We start from the raw sequence: 27,087 nt of genomic DNA, 5'->3' as shown, positions 1-27,087 counted from the left end.
GGGCTCAGTTTAATGTTTGGCTCTGAGTATCTGCATCTGTCTCAGTCAGGTGCTGGCAGAGCCTCCCAGAGTACAGCTACAGCAGGATCCTATCTACAAGGGCTTCTTAGCACCAGCAATAGTGTCCCTGTTTGGTGTCTGCAGATGAAATAGATCCCAAGGTGGGACAGTCTCTGGATGTCCTTTTCTTCCCTCTCTGTCCCATTTTTTGTCCCTGTGTTTGCTTTAGAAACAATCCTGGGTTAAAGATTTTGAGATGGGTGGGTAGCCCCATCCCTCAATAGTTGCATCTATCTGCTGGAGGTCGTCTTTTCAGGTTCTATCTCAACACTGTTGTGTATTTAGGCTAATGTCATCCCCATTGGGTCATGGGAGCACCTAGCATTCATGGCGTCTGGGATTTCTCGTGATTCCAACCCCTAGTTTCACACCATCCCCCCGCAATTGCTACATATTTCTGTCTATTCTCCTAGCCCTCTGGACTGATTGGTGTGAAGTGGAATCTCAGGGTCGTTTTGGTTTGCATTTCCCTGATGGCGAAAGATGCTGAATATATCTTTAGGTGTTTCTCAACATTTGAGATTCCTCAGCTGGGAATTCCTTATTGAGCTCTGTACTTCAATTTTTATTGGATCTTTTATGTATTTACATTTAAAATGTTATCCCCTTTTACCCTCTCTCCCATGCCCACTCCTCCTCCCCTTACTTCTATGAAGATGCTCCCACTACCACCCACCCATTCCCACCTCACTGCCCTGGCACTACCCTAAACTGGGATAACAAGCCTTCAAAAGACTAAGAGATGCTCCTCCAATTGGTGCAAAACAATGCCATTTTCTGCTACGTATACAGCTGTACCCAATTTTAAATTGGGTTATTTGCTTTCCTGGAGTCTAACTTTCTGAGCTCTTTGTATACTTTAGACATTAGCTCTGTAATGGATGTAAGATTGGTAAAGACCTTTTCCCAATCCGTAGGTAACCATTTTGTCCTATTGACAGTATCCTTTGCCTTACAGAAACTTTTCAGTTTCATGAGGTCCCATTTGTCAGTTGTTGATCTTAGAACATGAGCCATTCGTGTTCTCTTCAGAAAAATTTCCCCTATGCTAATGTGTTCAAGACTTTTTCCAACTTTCTCTTCTATTAAATTCAGCACATCTGATTTTATAAGATGACCCTTTATCCATTAGGACTTGAGCTTTGCTAAGGTGATAAAAATGGTTCAATTTGCATTTCCTACATGCAGACTGCCATTTAGATCAGCACCATTTTTTGAAAATGCTTTCTTGTATCCACTGTATGATTTTAGCTTCTTCATCAAAGATCATGGGACCATAGGCATATGTGTTTATTTCTGAGCCTCCATTTTTATTCCATTGATCAACCTGTCTGTCTCTGTACCAATACCATATAGTTTTTAATCACTCTTGCTCTGCAGTGCAGCTTAATACCAGGGATAGTGATTTTCCCCAGTTCTGTTATTGTTGAGAATAGTTTTCACTATCCTGGGCTTTTTGTTATTCCAGATGAAGTTGAAAATTGCTACTTCTATCTCTGTGCAGAACTCACTAAAGCTATAGTGTTATTGCTTTCATCCCAAAGGTTACAACTTCCATGAAATTATTGACTTTGTTTTCTAAAGACTTAAGTAAAAACAATTCATTTTTATTAAATAGTACCTATGTGTTTTCAAATAAATTTTATTGTTTCTAAAGTTAAAAATTATTTATTTTTTCTTTTTTATTAAATATAATTCATGTACATTTCAGATGTTGTTCCCTTTCCTTGTTTCTCCTCCAGTAATCCCCTATAATAGCCCCCTCCCTCTGCTTCTATAAGGGTTTCCCCCCATTCTCCCAGCTCCTCCCACCTTCTTTCCTTGACATTCCCCTACACTGGGGCATTGAACCTTGGCAGGACCAAGGGTTTCTCTTTCCATTGAGGCCCAACAAGTCCATCCACTGCTACATATGCAGCTGGAGCCCTGGGTCCGTCTATTTGTACTCTTTGAATAGTGGCTTAGTCCATGGGAGCTCTGGTTGGTTGGTATTGTTGTACTGATGGGTTTACAAACCCCTTCATCTTCTTCCATCCTTTCTATAACTCCTCCATTGGAAACCCTGTTCTCAGTTCAATTATTGGCTGCAAGCATCCACATCTCTATTTGTCATGAAATAGCAAAGCCCCTAAGGGGACAACTATATGAGGCGCCTGTTAGCAAACATGTCTTGGAATCAGCAATATTGCCTTGGTTTGGTGTCTGTATGTGGGCTGAATCTCCAGGTGGGGCAGTCTCTGGATGGTCTTTCCTTCAGTCTCTGCTTCAAATTTTGTCTCAATATTTCCTCCTGTGGATATTTTTTCTTCCCCCTTCTAAAAAGGACTTCTAAAAAGTATTAATCTGTACTTTTGTCTTTCTTCTTTTTGAGCTTCATGTGGTCTGTGAATTTTATCTAGGGTAATCCAAGCTTTTAGGTTTACATCTACTTATCAGTGAGTGCACATCATGGGTATTTGTTTGGTTTTGTTTTGTAATTGGGTTACCTCACTCATTATGAAATTTTCTAGTTACATCCATTTGCTTAAGAATTTCATGAAGTCATTGTTTTTTAATAGCTGAGTAGCACACCCATTGTGTAAATGTACCATGTTTTCTGCACCTATTCCTTTGTTGAAGGATATCTGGGTTCTTTCCAGCTTTGGGATATTATAAATAAGACTATGAACATAATGGGGCATGTGTCCTTGTTATATGTTGGAGCAACTTTGGGATCTTAAGTGACGCCAAGAATTAGACCAGAGAACTCCTACAGCTGATAAACAACTTCACCAAAGTGGCTTAATATAAAATTAACTCAAACAAAAGAGTAGCCTTTCTGTCCTCAAAAGATAAACAGGCTAAAAACACAAATTAGGGAAATGATACCTTTCACAATAGTCACAAATAATATAAAATATCTTGGTGTGACTCTAAACAAGGAAATAAAAGATTTGTAGGATGAAAGCATCAAGTTTTTGAAGAAAAAATTCAAGCCCTGATGCTTTCTACATAACTGTACACTCATTACAATGACTCTTTATGTAGTTTTACTTTAAGTGTGTTTGATGGTACTTAGTCTAATATGGCTCAGCCTGGCTTCAAATGCATGACAACCCTCCTCCTTTCCCTCCCTGAAACTGGGATCATAGCCCATCATCCTCATACATGCAATTTGAATGCCAGATAAGCAAGGCAGCTGTAAACTGAGTTTCTGGTAGGAATTTTCTAAGGAGCCTTTAAGACTTACAGATATATAAAGGGAAAATCCTGTGAAGGCTTGATGTCACAGTGTAGGAGAATGCCAGGTTGGGGAAGCAGGAGAAGGTGGGTGGGTTGGTGAGGGAGTACCCTCATAGAGACAGGGGGAAAGGGAATAGGATGGGGGGATTCTGGAGGGAAACCAGATAAGAGAATGACATTTGAAATATAACTAAATAAATTATTGTTTCACCATTTAGAATTTAAAGATGCTTCTATTTAATTTACATATTCATGAACTATCCATTTCATTTTCTTTAGACACATGTACAAAATTAACATATTATTCTCCTATCCTCTGTAGAGAAGATTTCTTTTCTACTTGTTAATGTGATGGAAGTGCACAGCTCAAAAGAAAAACTGCCGTTTTCTCATGAGAAGATTTTAAAAAAGCATTGAGTACTTAGTGTCTGTGGTTGGTGTCTGCAGATAGGATGGTTTCCTGGATGGGGCAGTCCCCAGATGGCCCTTTCTCAAGTCTCTGCTTTATTTTATTTATTCCTATTTCCTGTCCCCTCCAGTACCTGATACTGACCCTACTTATTTCCTTCCCTTCCTTATTCCCTCTCAGATTCCCCCTCTGTCCACCTCTCATAATCATCCTGTTCTCCTCTCAATGCAGAACTGATACATCCACACCCTGGTCTTCTTTCCTCTTAAGCTCCATATGGTTTGTGGTTTGTATTGAGTACATTGTGAGTTCTTGGGCTAATATCCACTTATCAGTGAATGCATACCATGTGTGTTCTTTTGAGTCTAGGTTACCTCATTCAGGATAATGTATTCTACCTCCATCCATTTGCCTGTGAATTTCATGAAGTCATTGTTTGTAATAGCTGAGTAGTACTCCATTGTGTTAATGTAGCACATTTTCTGTATCCATTCCTGTGTTAAGGGATATTTGGGTTAATTCCAGCTTCTGACTATTATATATAAGGCTGCTATGAACATAGAGGAGCATGTGTCCTTGTTATATGTTGGAGCATCTTTTGAATATATGCCCAGGAGTGGTATAGTTGGGTCCTCAAGTAGTAGTATGTCCAATTTTCGGAGAAACAACCAGATTGATTTCCAAAATGGTTTCACAAGCTTGCGGTCCCACCAACAATGGAGGAGTGTTCCTTTTTCTCCACATCCACACCAACATCTGCTGTCACCTGTGTTTTTTGTTGTTGTTGTTGTTGTTGTTGTTGTATTTTATTGTTTTTTTTTTGTTTTTATCTTAGTCATTCTAACTGGTGTGAGGTGGAGTTTTACAGGCTCAGAATATGTGGTTGAGGCCAGAGCTTCAAAAATGAACAGGAGCCTTGTACTGACAATGTTGTCCAATAGTAATTAACTATGCTTGTATGTAGAATATTTTGTTAGATATTATATAGATATAGACTAATAGGAAGTTTTCATAAATTTTAACTGGGGTCTACTTTGATTCTATTTTTATTAATAAAGAAAAATTTTATTAATTAATTAGATATTATTGGAATAATTTTAAAGTTATTTATAAAGACACTTTTATATATATAGTTTACATATCCATAATACAATTACAATCAAAGCGATTATAAATTAGAGAAATAAATAGGAAATATAGAAGGAATAGGGAAAGTAGATAGAAGTGTGAAAATTACATAAAGTGTTCTCTTCTAAAATTCTCAAAAATCAACACAAAACAAAGACACACACTTTTAATTTAGTAGTTTAAAGCACATAAGAAATCTAATATCTTATGTAAAAGTAATCTGACACTTGCATAAATTGTAGCATTTGAAATATGCAAATTGTACTGTGATTTGGTTGTGATTTTAATAATGTGATCGGTTTCATGTTTTGTTGATCAGATCACTTTCATTAAAGCCAGTGTGCATGTTGTTTATACTGTTGAAGCAAATTAACACAAGAAAAGTGAATTTCTGCACTTGTGACATATAATCTATGAGGCCTATAGAGTCTTACAGGAAAGATCCATATTTTTATTTCTTTTTATAATTTTTTTAGTTTCTATACCACATATTTTGATCACATTCTTCCCCCTCCTGAAATTCTTTCCAAATCCTTGCACCTCACTGAACACCCATTCCCCTGAAATCATAAAACAAAACAAAACAAAACAAAAAGATGCTCAGGGAAACAAAACCAAAAGACAAAACAACCAAACTATCATTTTTAAAAGTACCCAATAAAACATGACTTCAGTTTTGTGTTTGGCATCAACTTCTGAGCATGAGGGTGGCTGATAATAGTAGTGACATTTCATTGGAGAGAATTTTTTTCTCTGTCCTAGAACTTACCATATGCAAATGAGTTCTTAGTGTGGTGTGGGACCTTATGTCACACACCCTTCTCACCACTGGGCCTTTTGTCTGGCTTGATGGTAGGCAGGACTTGAACATGTGGGCACAGTTTCTGAGAGTTCTTATGTGCATTAAAGCTCTTGTGCTGAGAAGCTTTTTCTGCCTCCCACACAACATGGATCCCTGAGCCTGGAAGAGAGAGGGATGTGATAAAAAATAAAATATATTTAAACTGAGTGTCTCTAGGTCTCTCACTGATGACTTGCATCTGTGGGTTTCTACTTTAGTTGACATGTGGTGCAGGAAGCATCTTGTTCAATGATAGGTGAGTGACGTTAATCTATGGGCATAGCAGTATGTCAGTAGTACTAACTATATTTTATATCTCTTCAGCATATTAATAGTATGTTTTCCACTAGTTCCTTGACTTATGTAATATAGGGTCTTTGATTTATTAACAGTTTGGGTCCCACCTAATGGAGTGGGTCTGAAATTAAATCAAAAAGTGATTGGTCAATCCTCTCTCATGCTTATCATTATTGTACCTGTGTGCCTTGCTGTTGTGTTTGATAGCATTCTCTTTCTGAGGTCCTTGCAGTAACCTACAAGATAGAAAGATGCTTTGGGTTTGGGAGAAAGGAATGACGAAGAAGAAGAAATGGTTTCTAGACTTTTGCTTTCATTGCTGACTATTTTATTGCGACTGTGGTGTTCACATAACAGACAAGTTATACAGTTGAATGTAATATAACTCAAGGAGGCCATGATACAAAAACCATAAAGCTCTATATGACTTGAAGTAACAGAGTAGGGGAACACAAACACTAAGAGGACAAAGGGGAAGGACCATGGAAGTGGAAGACTGGGATTGGGGAGGTGAGTGGGATGTAAGGTGGATAAAAATAAAATAAAACTAAAACCTCTGTATAATGTAAGTTAAAAAGAAACATAAGAAGCTAACATGATAATGTGAGTGTTAGGTGAGATTTTCCACTTGGAAAATGTGTGGCATGGTTCAATGAAATTAGTCCCCTGGTAAACGCAGAGGAATTAAACATCCAATAACGTTACTAATTTGGAACAGAATGTCGTGATTTGGCTTTCTTCTGGGCTTTAATAGGTTGTCCAGCTGTTGTCATTCATCTTCTGTTCCTCTGGTTCCCATTGCTGCATAGGAATTTTCCCACTGAAATACGTAGTTTGATAGTTTGAGCCGTTTATGTGCACTTCTGTTAAATACTCCTCATGTTTTCCTGGCCATTGCACAGACAGGAACTTTAATACTTGGTGTGTATTCTGCTATGATTTAAATTTAGCGAAAGACCTCAGGGGGTACATTTAGGTAAAGTTCTGAAATAGGACATTATAGTTATAACAGAAACCCTACCTGGCTCTTTCAAGCATTAATAGATAAGCAAACAAATTAATTAATTAAATGACTTATTGTCACACTTCCTTGTGTGCTTGGTGTGGTGACTTTTTTTAGTTTCATATATACATATGCTTTAGATTAAAGAAAATCGAGAATGGATCTAAAAACAAAGGTGGTCCACATATATGACGTGCTTACTTTGCTTTTCAAAATGCTATGGTTTTTAGTATGTTAATAGTTTGGTGAGTTAGAAAGGAAGTATATTTGTATGTATGGCATCTTTTACTGTTTTGGCATGTTCTGTAGTAAACAAAATGTTAGATAGTAGAGGTTTGAAGTAGACATTGTTCTTCCTAAAATATTTTAAAGACTATAGGCTATGGGACTATTGATTTTTAAAATGATTATTGACTTTCCACCTATAAATTGGGATGCCCATAATTAATGTTTAAATTTAGTAAGACAGTCTTGAAGTTACACTTGGAACTGCATTTCTTGCAACTTGTTTTCTAACTTGGTATATTATTGGCTAGATGTAATGATTTTAATGTTATCCCCTTTCCAAGTTTCCCCTCAACAAACTCCCTAAACAATTCCCCACCCACCTGTCCACTTAATACCTTGCCACCATAGCATTCCTGTACGCTGGGGCTTTGAGCCTTCACAGGAATAAACGCCTGCACTCCCACTGATGCCAGATAAGGCCATCCACTGCTATAGCTTCAGCTGGAGGCATGAATCTCTCTATACAATTGTTTGGTGGTTTAATCCCTGGAAGTTCTCAGGGTTCTGGTTGGCTAATATTGTTGTTCTAAGGGAGTTGCAAATGCCTTCAGATTCTCCAGTCCTTCCCCTAACCCTGTGATCAGTCCAATGGTTGGTTGTGAGCATCTGCATCTATATTCGTCAAGCTCTGGCAGAGCTGCTCAGGAGACAGCTATACCAGGCTCCTGTCAGCAAGCATTCTTGACATCAGCAATAAAGTATGAGTTTGGTGTCTGCTTATGGGATGAATCTCCAGGTGGGTCAGTCTGTGGATGGTTTTTCCTTCAGTCTCTGTTCCACTCTTTTTCCCTGTATGTTTTTTCTTTTTTAGATAAGAGCAATTCTAAGTTAAAAATTTTAAGATGAGTGCGTGGAACCATCCCTCAAACCGGAGCCCTGCCTAACCTCTGCATATGGTCTCTACAGGTTCTCTTTCCCATTTATTGGGTATTTCAGCTAATGTCATCCCTGTTGGGTCCTGTGAACCTCTTGTTTCCTGGCATCTAGAACTTTCTGGTGTTTACCCCAGTTCCCCATCGTCCATTGCTTCACACTTCCGTTTAATTTCTTGACCTTCCATATATGTCCCCTGTCTCCTCCTATTCCTGATCCTTCCCCGCTATTTCCTCTCTTACTTCTCTCTTCCTTCCAATTCCCTCCTACTCTCTACCTCCCAGGATTATTTTGGTCTTTCTTCTAAAGGGGACTGAAGAATTCACACTTTGGTCTTCCTTCTTCTTGAGCTTCATATGATCTGTGAGTAGTATCATGGGTATTCTGAGCTTTTTGCTTTATATCCACTTAATTGTGCATATATACCATGTGTATAGTTCTTTTGTGTTTGGTTTACCTCACTCAGGGTGACATTTTTTAGTAAACTACTCTAAAGATATCTTGTTTCTCTTAAAATATATACTGTAGGAAATTTTAGTTTAATAGCAACTGGCAGTGAGGCTGCTTTGTGTATTGAAAATTCTATGATTAACAAGAAGCACTTAATGGAAAACAAATTCTATGATAATTTGTTTGATGTGGAATTAATCTTGTTATTCAGAAAGGGGTAGGTTGTCTATTTGTATATTATCACATTTAATATTTATTGTGCAATCTGCATGATTGTTTTAAACAATGATGGCTATGAATGTCAGTGACACAATTCTCTATTTTTATTATTTCGTTTTTGTCCTAACTCGTATCAATATAAACCTTAATTCAATAGAGTAATTCAAGCATGTGGCTTAATTTTAATCATGTCAAATATTAATTTTTGCCAATTACTTTTTACTAATATTTAATTTTCAAATTTTGATGGTGGTTAACTTTGAAAAGTGAGTAATAAATAATAACATGTTTCATATCTTAGTTTCTTTTGATTATAAAGAATGCCTTGTCTAGAACTAGTGAAATTTAATGCCAGGTTTTGTGAATTTGTCATTTGAAATTTCATTGGGATCATATATCAAAAGATCTATTTGTAGGCACTTAAGATGAAGTGATTGTAGGCTTATGTCTGAATAAGCAGATTAAATTTGAATTTCAAAGAAAGCCTCTAAAGTCTCTTTTCCTTAGCAGAGATTACATATATCAAGTAGATTTAGATTGAACTATGATTATTTTTTTATTTCAATAATATTTAGTTATAGCACAGAAATGATTTGTTGAATATATCAAATAGGTAATTAAAATGTGTGCATTGAATATGATATATATTACAATGGCTAAAATCATTCTACATCTGTATATCTAAGTCCCTTTTCCATATTAATACTCTTCAATGGTTTTTAAATTCATTAACTGCATTTCTCATATATTGGGACATATTTACTATTTTCCTTACCTGAAATAATCATATATTGCAAAAGTAACATATCAGGATTGTAATTATGTGTGCTATAGTTAAACCATTTATAAAGAAAGGAGCATATGACTGTCTGTTCCCTGGCTTTCATTTCTATAATTTATTTTTAACAATAACAGTACAAAGATGACCAGCATTCAGCAGAAACCATAATTTACATTTTAAATTTAATCTTCAGCAAAGCTAGCTGTTTATAATCTGGTTCAAGAGATCCAACAGTAGAATGAACAACAGCTGTCAATCAGCTTACTAGCCATGAATGTACCTAAAGAAATGCTCAACATCCCTAGTCAATAGAGAAATGCAAATCAAAACAACCCTCAGATTCCACCTCACACCAGTCAGATTGGCTAAGGTCAAAAACTCAGGTGATAGCAGATGCTGACAAGGATGTGGAGAAAGAGAAACACTCCTCCACTGTTGTACCAGTGTAAATTGATACAACCATTATGGAAATCAATCAGGTGGTTCCTCAGAAAATTGGACGTAGTACTACCTGAAGACCCAGGTATTCCACTCCTGGGCAGATACACCAAAGATGCTCCAACATATTACAAGGACACATGTTCCACCATATCATAGCAAACTTCTTTATAATAGCTAGAAACTGAAAAGAACTCAGATGTCCTGTAACAGAGAAATGGATACAGAAATTGTGGTACATTTACACTCTGGAGTACTACTCAGCTATTAGAAACAATAACTTTGTGAAATTCCTACAAAAATGGATAGATATATCTATAGAATATTATCCTGAGTGAGGTAATCCAGTCACAAAAAACACACATAGTATTCACTCACTGATAAGCGGATACTAGCCCCAGAAAGCTCTGAATACCCAAGAAACAGTTCACAGACCATATGAAGCTCAAAAAGAAGGAAGGCCAAAATGTGGAAGCCTCAGTCCTTCTTAGAAGAGAGAACAAGACAGTCATGGGAGGAGTTACAGGATCAAGTGGCAGAGCTGAAATTGAAGAGGGGAACTTTCAGGGGCTGCCTCACCTAGGGATCCATGACATGTGCAACTACTAGGCCCAAACACTGGGATGTGCTTGCTGGCAGGAACCAGATAGTGGTGCCTCTTCAGGGGTTCTGCCAGAATCCTTCGGCTGAGTAGGTGTGCAGCTAACCATCAGACTAAGTTTGGGGATGCTGGTGCGGCTGCTGGTTTGGGGGGGTGGGGAAGAATGAGCTGAAGGGGGTTGTGGCCTCGTGGGAAGAACAACATTCTAGACCAACGAAATTCTCCACAGCTCTCATGGACTAGATCACCAACCATTGAGCATGCATTGAGAAGCCCATGGTTCCAATTTCATATGTAGTAGAGCATAGCAGTGTCTGGCATCAATGTGAGAAGAGGCCTTTGGTCCAGGGAGGGCATTTTCCAAATGTAGGGGAAGTCAAGGCACTGCGATAGAAAGGGTGATTGGGAGCTAGTGCACCTTCATGAAGACAAGTAGAGAAGGAGAGTGAAGGAGGAGACGGGTGGGTGAAGGGAATAACATTTTAAATGTAAATACAGAGAGTATTTAAAAAGGGAATAGAAAACCACTGCCATAGTGTGGTCGTTGTTGGCCAGCCAGCTTGTTTAGTAGGCCGGAGTTACAGAATTAATACCATTTTATGATTTTTACAGTTTGTGAATGGCTGATCTGAATGTAACTTGACTGTAAATTAAAGAGTCCAAATGCATGTGTATAATGACTTGAAGTGATGTGTAATTTTAGTCAAATAGAAAAGGAAGCATACATGTGCAATGCTGAAGTCAGGGCCATTTCATCCTAGGAAACACAGGTTACTGTGAAATGCTGCCTCATAACCACCTTTGACTCCAGCTCTTATGACCTCTGTGGTCATGAGGTACATATTTACTGCAAAGACATATATGCAAGCAAAATGCCCATAATATAAAATAAATATTTTAAAATAAGTAAATAAACCAAATAGATTAGATTAGGATTCTAAATTTTCTCTAATGTAATGTTTTGAAATTTATGTATTTATGAGCCAGTTTAATGAACTATAATGGTTATCTACTTGATTCCTCTTATTCCTATTTCCTTCTCAGAATATAAAAGGCAAAGATTTATGGAAAGGATCATTAAGGCAGTCTATCTAAAGCCCATGTTTTTCATCTTTAAATTGATATATTTTTATATATTTCCATAGAAATATAAAATTACTGCACATATTTACATATAGGTTTATGGTATGAAACATTTTGAATAACTCATTTTATGGAAGTACTTAGGTGCATTAAGGAACAATCTAAGTGTTGCTGAGTGTCAAATAGCTCACTCAATATACATGTTGGTCCTAGAAATGAAGTCAGGTTCTCAATGAGTGCTCTTACCAACTAGGCCAACTCTCCAACCCAAGAAAGGCACTCTTGGAGGAGAGCGAAATAAATTAAGGTGATGACCTTGACCACCGTGGATAATCAGAGACTATGACTACATTAAATTTTCTGACAACAATAATTACGTGTGTGTGTGTGTGTGTGTGTGTGTGTGTGTGTGTAAATAGTAAGCAATGTATAGGACATTTAATAATTAGTTTTGTCTGCATAATCAGCATGAGCTACAGGAAGTGCAGAATGTTGTTTTTATTCCATTTGCCACAATTCAAACTCATACTTCCAGCATGTTAAGGTCCTTTAACACTTACTAGTCCAGATCACATCATTCATTTACAATGTGGATAACTGCCTGTTACTCTCAATGCAGAGTTAAGAAACCATCTACCAGGAGAAAACAAAACTAAAGTTTTGCATCTTAGTTATCATACTGAGAAAATACACATGAATAATTCTGATGGAGGATGAAGAGATTAAAGAAAGGGGAAAAGTCCATTAATCAGATATCTTAACACTTTTATAGTATTTTATATGGCATATGGCTGCAAAGAGTAACATTAGCCTCCATTTAAATAGTTTAAAGAGAACTAAGCTGCACCTTTTGAGCTGCCTACTATGAAGACTAAAACGTACAATCAGAGCTTAACCACTGACATTTTTCAGGACCAGCCCTTACCACATGGTATGAAGCCAGTTCTTACTCCTCTGCCACACTTGCAGTTGAGAACCTTGTGGGTTAAATTTTGTTTCTACATTTGAAAAGCTGAGAGAACCTTTTTAGTTTGTGCAATTAACTACAGAGACAGATTACTCTGTTACATCATTATTGATAAAGTTAAGACAAACTGACTGATGATTCCTAAGATTTTAAATTATGTACTAAAAATAAACAGGGAAGTAAAGCCACTGGCCAGGAGTGAGTGTCACTGTTGTAGGGAAAGATTGCAGATTACTAAGTCAAGGAGGTTGAGATTAGTTTTGTGATAACTGAGTGTGGCTAATATCAATGTACAACCATGTTCAGGTACTACCTATATATGAGTGAAAATAAATATGCAATTATACACACACACACACACACACACACACACACACACACACACATACACACACATTTTCAATTCTCTCTTTTGTTGGTATGAAAGAAGTGGCATTTCAGGGGCAAGTAATGCATATAATAGCACATATTGGTTCCAATAGTGCTCTTAAATAAATAAATATGTAAATAATTAAATTGTAGTTCTTTTTGAGAAATGATTGATTCAGGGACTGAAGCTATATGAGCCAGAGTCTTGGATTCTCTAGTATCAGAATGCAATAAAACACTGTAAAAATAGGCTCATTCATAATTGTATAAATATTTCAAAGAAGCATCCTAAATACCCTTCAGTAGTGAGCATTTATACTTTGAATTTAAAATAAAATATTTTATTATAGGTAGTAATAAAATTTAAATTCACCTATGTACATAAAGAAATAAGTAAATAAATAATGACAAGGTAAAAAGTAAATAAATTTACCATGCTGAGGAATTCTCAATAATTAATCAGATGGCCTATCCTCAAAGGGGCAGCTCATGAATTTCTACTTCTTTAACATGGACTGCTAATAATGGCTTCCTTCTAACACCAACAGTGTAGAAATCTCAAAGACAAAATCTATTATCAGTGTGTTCTTCAAATGCAAATTTATTAAACAAAGAATATTGATGAAGGAACTAGAACATTAGAATAGATAGTAATGAGAAACACTGGCTAGCACTGTGATAAAAAAATTGACATTGACTACAAAGTGAGTGTGAGTGTTGGATGAAGTTTGGCTATTGATCTATTAATGTCAACTTATGACAGTAGTGGTGGGTGCCCTACACATTTACACTGCTTACACTGAGGAAGAGTAAGTGTAATGGTTACTATTCTTTTATTAGTCTCTCTTTTCTATAGATATGAATCTATCTTACATTTAAAATGTATTTAAAATTTTGATGTAGAAATATTCCACAATAAGAATAGTTTTGTACTCTAAGGGCTCAGTGTTTAAGATCTCTTCTGTTGTGTGTAGGTCAGCTCACAAAGAAACCCATGATACACATTTTGTAATATTTCTTCAAACAGCTAAGAGTTGTCCCTTTGAGTATTTACAACTCTTTTTATGATTTTCACTGCATCCTTCCTTTTATCAGTACACTAGTTTTTCCTTATCTTACACAGAGACAGTAATAGGTTATAATCTGACACCATTAAGCAATATTTTATAAGGTTTACAAATTTAAATTTCAGCCCAAAATCTGCATCTATTTCTATTTTGTGTTTGTAAATGTTCTATCACCATGAACATATGTGCTATGTGTGTGTTCCCATATATGTCAAGGCTAAAAGTAGGTGTCAGATCTACTCAGATCAGAATCACCGATGGCTGTGAGCCACTGTTTGTGGCTCTGCTGACAGAGGATGGGCAAGGAATATTGTTAAGGGGATGAGACGGGATATGAGCATACCCTGAGACACTGGCAGATGGGGTCACAGTCATTTTGTTCTTATGATATCAACGAAATAATTAGTAGTAGTGGTGGGATACTGTCACTCACATTATTTCATCTGACTGTCAATGTCTGTACAACCATCATCTACACCATATCATGCAGAATTGCTCTTGTCACAGAGCAAGTTATTATTCTGGATCGATTTTGAGCTCAGAACTTTTATTTTTATTTGATTCTGAAGCATTATTTTAAAGAACATTTTTCTTAATATCTTTTGTTGGCACGGAATTACATCATTTCTCCTCTTCCATTGCCCCCCTCAGGCCTCTTTAGGTCCCCTCCTTCAAAACCCTGTTATGCTCACCACCTCAAGATGATAGTCTCTTTTTGTTTTATTATTGTTGTTCCATACATACATACATGTGTTTGTATAAATTTGTATGTATATGTTTGAACATATCAGGTTCGTACATACATAAAACCTGTGGCATGGTTTATGAATGGTTTTTCTGTTGTCTGTTTTTGCTGTCTGTGTATATGCGGTATGCATACTGACCACTCTGCAATGAACAACTAAGAAGGGATGTGTGTGTGAGGGCAGGGAGTGTATGTCATCGTTGTAAAAGGTTAATGCTGTTTCTTTCAACAGTTAATTGTTTCCTATAGTTCTTTGTTCTTGGTTGAGGCACCATGAAAGTGTCCTCCATCCAAATTAACCTATCCATTAATATTACTATTTTTGCTGTCTTGTTTATTTACCTCTCTCTAGAAGAGACTGTTTCACCTTAGATCCTCAGGTATTCTAGCTCAGCCAGTCTTCCTGCTCATCTTCCAGGTTGTTCCCTGAGCCATAGATCCAGAAGCTGTGATGTTAAAGTTGGAGTTGGGTTCTTTATAATCTGTTGCTTTCAGGGCTGTCTGCAATTGTGGTTTTCTACAGTCTCCATTGGCTATAGCAGAATATGTGTAAGCATTTTTATTGGTTGTAACTTTGCCAGTGGTTGTTTTCTATTGCAAAGAGAGATTTTCTTGGGGAAGATGGAGGACTACAGTATCTCTGGGTATAAGAACAAATATTGAAATTGGCATTAGGGTTTATGTAAATTTAATAAAGTAATTCAAAGAACTCCAGGAAACTGCGAAGTAATAATAGAATCCCAGGAATACTACACTAATAACAAAATGGCCAGACCATTATCATACATACAGTTATCATTATGAAGATTGAGTAGGTCATAATTAGGGTAAGTACACATGTGAATATGCAGACATTTAATAACAATAAATAAAAATACTATGAAAGTGAACAAGGATGGATATATGGGAGTGTTTAGAGGAAGGGAGGGAAGAAAGAAAAGTAATTATGCTATGTCCTAAAACGTTTGGTAAACGAGACTGTCTTCATTGATGAAAGTTGTTAACAATACATATGTATAGGCGTAACAATAAGAATCAATGCAGTAAATGATTATGCTACCCTAGAAAGATGTCAGGAGTAGAGTCTGCTTTCCCCATGTGCTCCAATCCATGATTTAAAGAACAGGCTAGTTTCCAGTGCCAAGCTTGATTTCCCTCCAATTAAGTGGGCCTTAAATCCAACCAGACAGCTAGTGGTTGCTGACAACATGCGAGTATAAGTTATTGCACCTTTTGTCGTACTGGTATTTTTTTGTGGTTTATACATGTTATGGGTCAATAGAAATCTTTATTGTTCCCTCCCTTGAGAGTCTGAATAGTGTTTTTGTATTAGTTAGACCACAGGAACAAAAGCTTCCAGGTTTGATCCATATCAAATTATATACATCCTGTGTCCTAAGCATGTGATATCTTCAGTAACAGTCCCTACTCTCAAATTCTTTTTTTTTCTAAAATTGGATATATTTCATTTACTTTTCAAATTTTAGCAGCTTTCCCGGTTTCTCCTGCATAACCCCTATCCCATCTACCCTTCCCCTGCTTCTATGAGGATGTTCACCCACCCACTTCCCTCCCACCTCCCCGCCCTGAATTTCCCTACACTAGGGCATAGAGCCTGTGCAGGGCCAAGGGCCTCTCCTCCCACTGATGCCCAGCAAGGCCATCATCTCCTAGATGTGCAGCTGGAGCCATGGGTCCATCCATGTGTACTCTTTGGATAGTGGTTTAGTCTATATGACCTCTGGTTGGTTGATAGTGTTGTACTTATAGGGTTGAAAACCTTTTCATCTCCTTCAATTTTTTCTCTAACTCCCCCATTATGTACCTCATTCTCAGTACAATGGTTGGCTGTTAGCATCCTCCTTTTATATGTGGTGGTCTGGCAGAGCCTCTTAAGAGACAGCTATATCAGACTCCTGTCAGCATGCACTTCTTCACATCAGCAATATTGTCTGGGTTTGGTGGCTGTATATGAGCTGGATTCCAGGTGGGGTAGTCTCTGGATGGCCATTCGTTCAGTCTCTGCTCCAAATTTTGCCTCTGTATTTCCTCCTGAGAATATTTTTGTTTTACCTTCTTAGAAAGACTAAAGCATTCACACTTTGATCTTCTTTTTTCTTTAGCTACATGTCATCTGTGAATTGTACCTTGGGTATTCTGAGCTTTTTGGCTAATATCTAGTTATCAGTGAGTGTATACCATGTGTGCTCTTTTGTGTCTGAGTTACCTATCCCAGAATAATATTTTCTAATTCCATTCATATGCTTAAGAATTTCATTAAGTTTTTTTTTTAATAGCTGAGTGGTACTCCATTGTGTAAATATAGCATATTTTCTGTATCCATTCCTATGTAGAAGAACATCTGGATTTTTTCCAGCTTCTGGCTATCATAAAAAAGGCTGCTATAAACATAGTGGAGCATGTGCCCTTCTTATATGTTGGAGCATCTACTGGGTATATGCTCAGGTATAGCTGTCTTCTCAGGTAGTGCTATGTAAAATTTTCCAAGGAACTGGCAGACTGATTATCAGAGTGGTTTTACCAGCTTGCAATCCCACCAATAATGGAGGAGTGCTCCTCTATCTCCACATCCCTGCCAGTATCAGTTGTCACCCGAAGTTTTTATCTTAACCATTCTGACTGCTGTGAGGTGGAATCTCATGGTTGTTTTGATTTTTATTTTCCTGATGACTAAGGATGTGGAACATTCCTTTAGGTGCTTCTCAGCCATTTAGTATTCCTCAGTTTAGAATTCTTTGTTTTGTTCTGTCCCCCATTTTTCATAAGGTTACTTGATTATCTGAAGTCTAATTTCTTGTGTTCTTTTTATATATTAAATATTAGCTCTCTATCACATGTAAGATTGTTAAACATCTTTTTTCAATGTTTTGGTTGTTCTTTTGTCTTACTGACAGTGAACCAGCTACTGGTTTTGTTGATTCCTTGAATAGTTCTTTGTGTTTCTGTTTGGTTGAGTTCAGCCCCATGACTGGTTATTTCCTGTCATCTAGTCCTCCTGGGTGTATTTGATTCTTTCTGTTCTAGAGCTTTCAGGTGGCGGTCAAGCTGCTATTGTATGTTCTCTCCAGTTTCTTTGTGAAGGCACTCAGATATATAAGTTTTCCTCCTAGCGCTGCTTTCATTGTGTCCTGTAAGTTGAGTATGTTGTGTATTCAATTTCATTAAATTCTAAACAGTTTTTAATTTCTTTATTTCTTCCTTGAGCAAGTTATCATTGAATAGAACATTGTCCAACTTCTATGTGTATGTGGAATTACTGTCATTTTTGTTATACTGAAGGCCAGTCTTAGTCCATGGTGATCTGATAGGATGCATTGGATTATTTTAATCTTCTTGTATCTTTTGAGGTTTGTTTTGTGACTGATTATATGGTCAGTTTTGGTGAAGGTACCATGAGGTACTGATAAGAAGGTATATTCTTTTGTTTTAAGATGAAATGTTCTATTAAATATATTTGGTTTATAGCTTCTGTTAGTTTAACTGTGTCTCTGTTTAGTTTCTGTTTCCATAATCTGTCCATTGATGGAAGTGGGCATTGAAGTCTCTCACTATTATCCTGTGAGGTGCAATGTGTGTTTTGAGCTTCAGTAAGATTTTTCTTTCTTTCTTTCTTTTTAATGTACTTGCTCTTGCATTTGAAGCATAGATATTCATAATTCATATTTCATCTTGATGGATTTTTCCTTTGATGAATATGAAGTGTCCTTCCTTAACTTTTTTGATAACTTCTGGTAGAAAGTCGATTTTATTCGAGATGAGAATTGCTACTCCAGCTTGTTTCTTGGGACCATTTGCTTGGAAAGGTTTTCTTTTTTTTTTTTTTTCCAGCATTTTCATCTGAGGAAGTGTCTATGTTTGTCACTAAGGTGTTTTTCTGAATGCAGGAAAATATTGGATTCTTTTTATATATCCATCTATATTCATCTATGTCTTTTTATTGGGAGAATTGAGTCCATTGGTTTTGAGAACTATTAGGGACCAATGATTGTTATTTCATGTTGTTTTGGTTGTTAGAGATGGATTATGTTTGTGTGCCTATCTTCTTTTGGGTTAGTTGAAAGATTTCTTGCTTTTTCTAGGGTGTAGTTTCCCTCGTTGTGTTGGAGTTTCCCATTTATTGTCCTTTGTAGGGGCAGATTTATAAAAAAAAAATGTTGTATAAATTTGGTTTTTTCATGGAGTACCTTGGTTTTTCCATCTTTGCTAATTGAGAGTTTTGCTGGATATAGTATCCTGCACTGACTTTTTTTTTTTTAATTAGGATCTGTATGACATCTTCCCCATATCTTCTAGCTTTCATATTTTCTGTTAAGAAGTCTGATGTGATTCTGATAGGTCTGCCTTTATAGGTTACTTGACCTTTTTCCCTTACTGCTTTTAATATTTTTCTTTCTTTTGTGTATTTGGTGTTTTGACTATTATGTGACTGAAGAAATTTCTTTCCTGGTCCAATCCCTTTGGACTTCTGTAAGCTCCTTGCATGTTTGTGGGCATCTTTTTCATTAGGTTAGGGACTTTGTTTTCTATAATTTTATTGAAGACGTTTAGTAGCCCTTTAAGTTGTGAATCTTCACTCTTTTCTATACCTTTTATCCCAAGATTTGATCTTATATTATGTCTCAGATTTCCTGTATGTTTTTGATTAGGAACTTTTTGCATTTTACATTTTATTGACTGTTGTGTAAATAGTCTCTATGGTATATTCTGCCCCTGAAATTTCCCTCTTCTATCTCTTGTATTGTGTTGGTAATTCTTGTGTCTGTGACTCCTGATCTTTTTCCTAGGTTTTCTATCTCCAGCCTGTCTCCCTTTGTGATTTCTTAATTGTTTCTATTTCTATTTTTAGATCCTGAGTGGTTTTCAATCTCTTCACCTGTTTGTTTGACTTTTGTGTTTCCCCCCAAGGGGGGTTCTACCTGTTTACCTGTATTGGTGTATATGTCTTTAAAGGAGCTATTTATTACCTTCTAAAATTTTTCTAACATTATCGTGAGTTGAGATTATTAATCAGAATCTTGGTTTTCCAATGTGTTGGGTTATTCAGGACTTGCTGGGTGGGGGCACTGGGTTCTGGTGATGACAAGTGAATTTTGTTTCTGTTGCTTAAGTTCTTGGACTTCCCTCTTGTCATCAGCCTATCTCTGATATTAGCTTGTCTTGCTGATTCTGACAGTGACTTGAGCCTTCTCTAAGCCTGTCTGTCAGCACTACTGTGGGACCAGCTCTCTCCCAGCAGGGTCTGGGTAGAGAATGCTGTTGCACAGGGTCAGCTCCAGGTGCAGGCCAAAACCTAAAGGATCCTTTCCCAGACTGCTCCTTGATTACTGGGTCCTGAGTGCTCAGGGAGGGTTCCTCTTGGGCCAGGAATTTGAGCAGAATTGGTGATCTAACCTGTACTCTCAGATGTGTCAGTAATCCTGTGAGACCGTCTTTCTCCCAGCAGGTTCTGGGTACAGAGTGCTCTAGCAGCAGGTCAGCTCCACTCTCAAGTTGTAAATCAAACATTTTTCGAAGTCTAGAAAGTTTGTAAATAATTTTGTTAGATGCCAATACATAACAAATCACTCCATCATGGTTCTTAAGATTTGGGCTATTTTTAATTTTCTATCTTTTTCCTTTAAGTGGTGTATTGTGTCTTATATTATGCCTTATTATGGTTTCGAAACTTTGCCAAATCTTCACATTCAAATTTAAACATTGTTTTAAATAATCAATAAATCAAATAAGACTATATAATGTATTACAAATGATGTAATACACACAATTCTATTTAACATTTGGACACATGTATTTGTGTATAAAGAAATATACTCACACATATAACTTCACCAGGTTTCTAATCAAGCTCTTGTTTCTGATTATACACTACTTTTTATTGCAGGCATCATTCTTGTTAAAACCACTCTCTACTAATCTAACGTCTTTCATTCCACCATTTACACTTTCACATCCATAGCCAGACCTTCATATAAACGTTTTCTTCATAATGCAATTTCAACCACTCTTAATTTGTGTATTGAAAATATTTGGGCAATACTTGTTAGTCTTGAAACACATAGTTTACTTCTGTTGTCATTAGTTCATAAATCAATGCTATTTTGAAAACATACTAACATGTCTTCTACAGTGTGATAGGTATCATATATAATCTTGCAAAAATACATTTGTTTCTGCTTAAGCGAGAATATATTCTGTGACATTAGGTGGTTTAAGAGTGTGAATACATTATATAATGTCCACAGCATAGCCATGACCACAATGGATTATATAGTTTTATAGAATACTGAATTCATACTTGTTTTATTAATAGCCAAAATGTTGTTGTATGTGGGATTTACCTGTAGTACACCATCTACATAAAAAAGAAGCATATGCCAGATTTTGTATCTTCAATGCTCAAAACCAATTCTTTAGACTATCAGGATATCAATGCACACCACTATCACGCTGTATTTTTTTTATTCACGTTTCTAACTCTCCCACCAATATTCTTGAGTTTTCTCTATTAGGAAAAAATATTAACTCCTTATTTTTTTATCATAGACAAAGATCCTGAAAAAAATCCTCAGGCCATGATAAATAAGGATTTTTTTGGCTAAATTTCAAATGTTTTGTGATATTATGGATTCAGATACACAGGAAAGAGTATAATGCTCTTTGCATTTTCACTAAGAAGTTGTATAATAAGCATCCTAGTAGATATCAATTAACAGCACCACCACTGGTAATGAAATAAATGGGGACATTGGATATCAATCTACATTCTACTTTTTTTTAAATTTTGAGACACAATGTGTATTATAGAATACCCTAACAATGTCTTATATAATAATTTATTTTTTAACTTCTAATACAAATAATAAATGTTAAAGATCAGCAATATTTAAAAACATAAACTAGCAAAACAGAAAAAATGATATCTAGCAAATAACATGCTTATTTATATAAAAGAAACTCAGGATGGAGAATCTATCAATTTCTATACAATTTATACAATTTGGAAACATGGTATATTGAATACATATCACATTTTATTAAATGTCTTTTTAAAAAAAGTGATCATCAGAAATTGATATTTTATAAAGAAGACAATAAAACTATCTGTCTACATTTAAGTAGATCTTAAAGATAAGTGACTAGGATAGCTACAATTTTATTACATGGTTATCAGGAGTGTTAGATAATTTTCTACACCTTAAATGTTAATGCTCCTTAAGAACTTTTACCAGAAAAATAACTTTTTTTTCAGTATAAATGAAAATGTAACTACTTCCATTTCAATTCTTTCACCTGTTTGGTTGTGTTTTCCTGTAGTTCTCTGAGTGGTTTCTCCTAGTTCTCCTGTAATTGTTTAAGAGAGTTAGTCATATGCTTCTCAAAGATCTCCATCATCATGATGAAGTATGAATTTAAGTCTAAATCTTGTTTTCCTGTGTGTTGCAAAATCCACTGCTTGCTGGGGTGGGAGAACTGGGTTCTGATATTGCCAGGTTGTCTTGGTGAAAATTTAGTAATGTAATAATAGTTATTCCATAACATGCCAATCTTTGCACAGTGTAGGTTGCAATTTCAGGGCTCTATTAACCATGTTATTATTTCTTTGTGTTATCTTACAGCTCCTTCTCCAGTCACCAATGTGAAAAAGGGGAAGATTGCAAAGAACAGCATTTCTTTGTCTTGGCAAGAGCCAGATCGCCCCAATGGGATCATCTTGGAGTATGAAATCAAGTACTTTGAAAAGGTGGGACTAGCAAAAAAAAAATCTCCTTTACTTCCCTTTTTCTTTCAATTTTAACAACTTCACTTTTAGATTTGTAGAAGAGGAGGTCCTGTTTTCATTTGTAAATCAATACAAGCCTGTTTTTCTGTGACACTTTAGATACCTCCAGTGGGCTGTTCTTGTCACATTCTGTGGTGTCTGCTCATGAATAAAATGCCTCTCACCTCAAAACTACAAAACATAGTTTGAATTCCAGGAACCCATATAAATGTCAAGTGGGTATGGTGGTCACATGAATTTCTACATCAGAGAGCACAATAAGGGAGTGGGAGGTCCCTAAGAAAGCTATTTAACAACCCTAGTGATGCTGGTGAGACTACAAGTTTGAGTCAGGTGGGTGAAAGTTCAGGATGATTATCTACCTCAAACTCTGCCCTCCAAATGCTAATGCATGTGTCCACATTTATCTACATATGTTCACAGGTTCAGCAATTATATATATATATAGACATAAGTCATATTAAAAGTGTAGCAAACAGTTGTTGATTTTCAATAGTTAATGCAATAGTATACAAGCAAAAGTATTTGTACTTATGGCCAGTAAATACCCACAATTCTGTTAAATTATGACAAATTTACACACACATACACACACACACACACACAAACACACACACACACACACACACACACACACACACAATGATTATTATCATCTCTGAGTAAGGTTGTAATTTCTACTGACAGACAGGCACATATGGCTGAAATAATAAAGTTACCATCTAAGTGTGACTTTGCCTGACTATCTAATAGAATATCTTTAGAATAAGTTGAGTTCTACTAAAGAGTACAAGAAGTTAGATGGTTGCCCAAGCCAGTTTCAAAAGAAGAACAGGACACTTGATTCCATCAAGTCAACTTTATTCAACATTCATGTCCCATTATAATTCATTCTTATTATTCTCCTCTCCAACTGTCTTCCTGGGTGCCTAGTTATCCACACCATTAAAAAATGCACTAAAATACTTGTAGAGAGCATCTTTAAGATAAAATTATTTTGCAGTATGGTTGCTTGTCAACAAAATTGGAGTTAATGTGGTAGAATATAGCATCCTAACTGAATTCTATTTGACTGAGATATTGATTTTTAATTCCTTATATATGAAATATAAACACATAAACTTTGTAATAATATTTAAATTAAAATTACATTTCTTATTTGTTTTTATAAGCATTACTAATTTACATAATTCAAAATTGTATAGACTACATATAAGGATACATATACCAACTTTCATTATAACGGTTTTATAATTATAATATATATAATAAATTATTATTACTTTATTATTTTTTTAAAACTAGAGATTTTTCCCCTTCAGTCCATTCTGACTGTTCCACATCCCAAAACTTCTCCCCAACCCCAGCTATCTCCACAAGGATGTTCTCACCCGACCTATCCCACCAGAACTTTACATTCCCTGGGGCCTCCAGTCTCTTGAGGGTTAGGTGAATCTTCTCTGACTGAACCTAGACCCAGAAGTCCTCTGCTGTATATGTGTTGGGGACCTCATATCAGCTGGTGTATGCTGCCTGGTTGAAGATCCAATGTCGGAGAAATCTCGGGGCCAGGTTAGTTGAGACTGCTGATCCTCTTACTGGGTCGCCCTCCTCCTCAGCTTCTTTCAGCTTTTCCCTAATTCAACCACAAGGGTTAACATCTCTGTCTTTTGGTTGGGTGCAAATATCTGCATCTGACTCTTTCAGCTGCTTGTTGGGTCTTTTGGACGGCAGTCATGGTAGGCCTCTTTTTGTGAGCACTCCATAGCTTCAGTAATGGTGTCAGGCCTCGGGGCCTCCTTTTAAGCTGGATTTCACCTTGAGCCTATCTCTGGAGCTTTTTTCCCTCAGGTTTTTCTCCATTTCTATTCCTGCAGTTCTTTCTGATAGGAACAGTTATGGGACAGAGGTTTGACTGTGAAACCTCATCAGTCACTTGATGCCCTGTCTTTCTGCGGGAGGTGGGCTCTACAAGTTCCCTCTTCCCCACTGTAGGACATTTCAACTAGAATCTCTCACTTTGAGTTCTGGAAGTTGCTCCCCTCCCAGGTCTCCAGTACATTCTGGAGGATCCTCCCATCCTCCTACCCCCTGAGGTTGCCCGTTTCCATTTTTTCTGCTGACCCTCAGGGCTTCAGTCCTTTTCTCTCACCCAATACTAGATTATGTTCCCCTCTTCCACTCCCCATCCCTTTTTCCTCCCATATCTCTCACTCTTCCCCCCCCCCCCGTGGTTGCCAAAAGGCCATGCATGGTATATACTCAATAAGTGAATATTAACAACAACAACAACAAAACAGAAAAGGTACAGAATAACCAAAATACACGCCACAGAATTCAAAAAGGTCAACCAGCTGAAGGGCCCAAGTGAAGACACCTCAGTCCTACTTGGGAGAGAAAAGAAACCAACCATATTTTTAATTAAAATTGATTTTATTCAGGAAATTTTCTGTGTGCCTCTGTGTTCTAAGGTTTTCCCTACTTTCTCATCTAATAGTTCCAGTGTATCTGGTTTAATGTGGAGATCTTTGATCCACTTACACGTGAGCTTTGTACAAGGAGATAAGAAAGGGTCTATTTTCATTCTTTTGCATGCTGAGTGCCAGTTGGACCAGCACCATTTGTTGAATAGGCTGTCCTTTTTCCATTGAATGTTTACTGCTCCTTTGTCAAAAATCAGGTGACCATATACATGAGGGCTCATTTCTGGATCTTCTATTCTATTCTATTGATCCACATGCCTATTTCTGTACCAGTACCATGCAGTTTTCAGCTCAATTGTCTTGTAATATAGCTTGAGGTCAGGGATAGTGATTCCCGCAGATGTTTTTTTGTTGTTGAGGATGGATTTCGCTATTCTAGCTCTTTTGTTATTTCATATGAAATTGCACATTGATCTTTCCAATTCCATGAAGAACTGGGTTGGAATTTTGATGGGGATTGCATTGAATCTGTTGATTGCTTTTGGTAGGATGGCCATTTTTAAGATGTTAATTTTTCCAATCCATGAGCATGGGAGATCTTTCCATATTCTGAGATCCTCCTCAATTTCTTTCTTTAGAGGTTTGAAGTTCTTGTCATACAGGTCCTTCACTTGCTTAGTTAGAGTCACACCAAGGTATTTCATAGCTTTTGTAATGATTGTGAAGGGTACCTTTTCCCTAATTTCTTTCTCCACATGTTTGTCCTTTGAGTATAGGAAGGCTACTGATTTGTTCGAGTTAATTTTGTATCCAGCCACTTTGCTGAACTTGTTTATCAGCTGTAGGAGTTCTCTGGTAGAATTTTTGGGGTCACTCAAGTACACTATCATGTCATTGGCAAAGAGTGATGTTTTTATCTCTTCCTTTCCGATTTGTATCCCCTTGATCTTTTTTTGCTGTCTAATTGCTCCAGCCAGGACTTCCAGTACTATGTTGAATAGGTAGGGAGAGAGAAGCTCTAAGGTCAAAGATTAACAAATGGGACTTAATGAGATTGCAAAGTTTCTGTAAGGCTAAGGACATCATCAAGAAAACAAAACGGCAACCAACAGAATGGGAAAAGATCTTTACCAACACCATATCAGATAGAGGCCTAATATCCAAGGTATACAAGGAACTCAAAAAGCTAGACACCAGAGAATCAAATAACCCTATTAAAAATGGGGTACAGAGCTAAACAAAACGTTTTCAGTTGAGAAACACCGAATGGCCGAGAAACATCTGAGGAAGTGCTCCACATTCTTAGCCATCAGGGAAATGCAAATCAAAACAACCCTGAGATTCCACCTCACACCAGTCAGATTGGCCAAGATCCAAAACTCAGATGACAGCAGATGCTGGTGAGGCTGCGGAGAAAGAGGAACACTTCTCCACTGTTGGTGGGGTTGCAAGCTAATACAACCACTCTGGAAATCAGTCTAGCGATACCTCAGAAAACTGGATACAGTACTACCTGAAGACCCAGCTATTCCACTTCTGGGCATATACCCCAGAGACACTTTAATACACAACAAAGATATATGCACCACAATTTTCATAGCGGCTCTATTTATAATAGCCAGAAACTGGAAGGAACCCAGATGTCCTTCAGAAGATGAATAGATACAAAAATTGTGGTACATATACACAATGGATTACTACTCAGCCACCAGAAACAATGACTTAACCAAATTCTTAAGAAAATGGCTGCATCTAGAGAATATCATCCTGAGTGAGATAACCCAGTCACAAAAGAACAGACATAATATGCAGTCACTGATAGTGGGATGCTAACCCCAGAGGCTTGCACTCCCCAGAAACAACTCACAGACTGTATGAAGTCCAAGAAATAAAGAAAACAAAACAAAACAAAAAAAAAAAAAACATTTACAAAACAAGAAAACTTTAACTATTTCCATGTTACACTTTGTTTTACATGTACTTTATGCTCATTGTAACTATTAAGTTTTCAAGGCATACTAT

The 27,087-nt window shown here is 36.7% G+C and overlaps 1 protein-coding gene across 8 annotated transcripts in view; it reads left to right on the top strand.

The window, feature by feature from the left end:
* EPHA5 (EPH receptor A5) overlaps window positions 1-27,087 on the top strand; it is a gene marked incomplete at both ends in the record, with an annotated part of 356,599 nt that overhangs the window by 230,705 nt on the left and 98,807 nt on the right. For all 8 annotated transcript variants that reach the window (XM_080935769.1, XM_080935768.1, XM_080935766.1 and 5 more), the window contains one exon: window positions 22,479-22,603. In XM_080935769.1, the coding sequence (XP_080791895.1) occupies window positions 22,479-22,603 (125 nt within the window). The remainder of the gene's footprint in view (window positions 1-22,478; window positions 22,604-27,087) is intronic.

This window comes from Micromys minutus, assembly GCF_963924665.1.
Source record: "Micromys minutus genome assembly, chromosome: 1".
Taxonomy (NCBI): Eukaryota; Metazoa; Chordata; class Mammalia; order Rodentia; family Muridae; genus Micromys; species Micromys minutus.
Note: the sequence above shows the minus strand (reverse complement) of the source record. Positions and strands in the feature narration are given on the sequence as shown.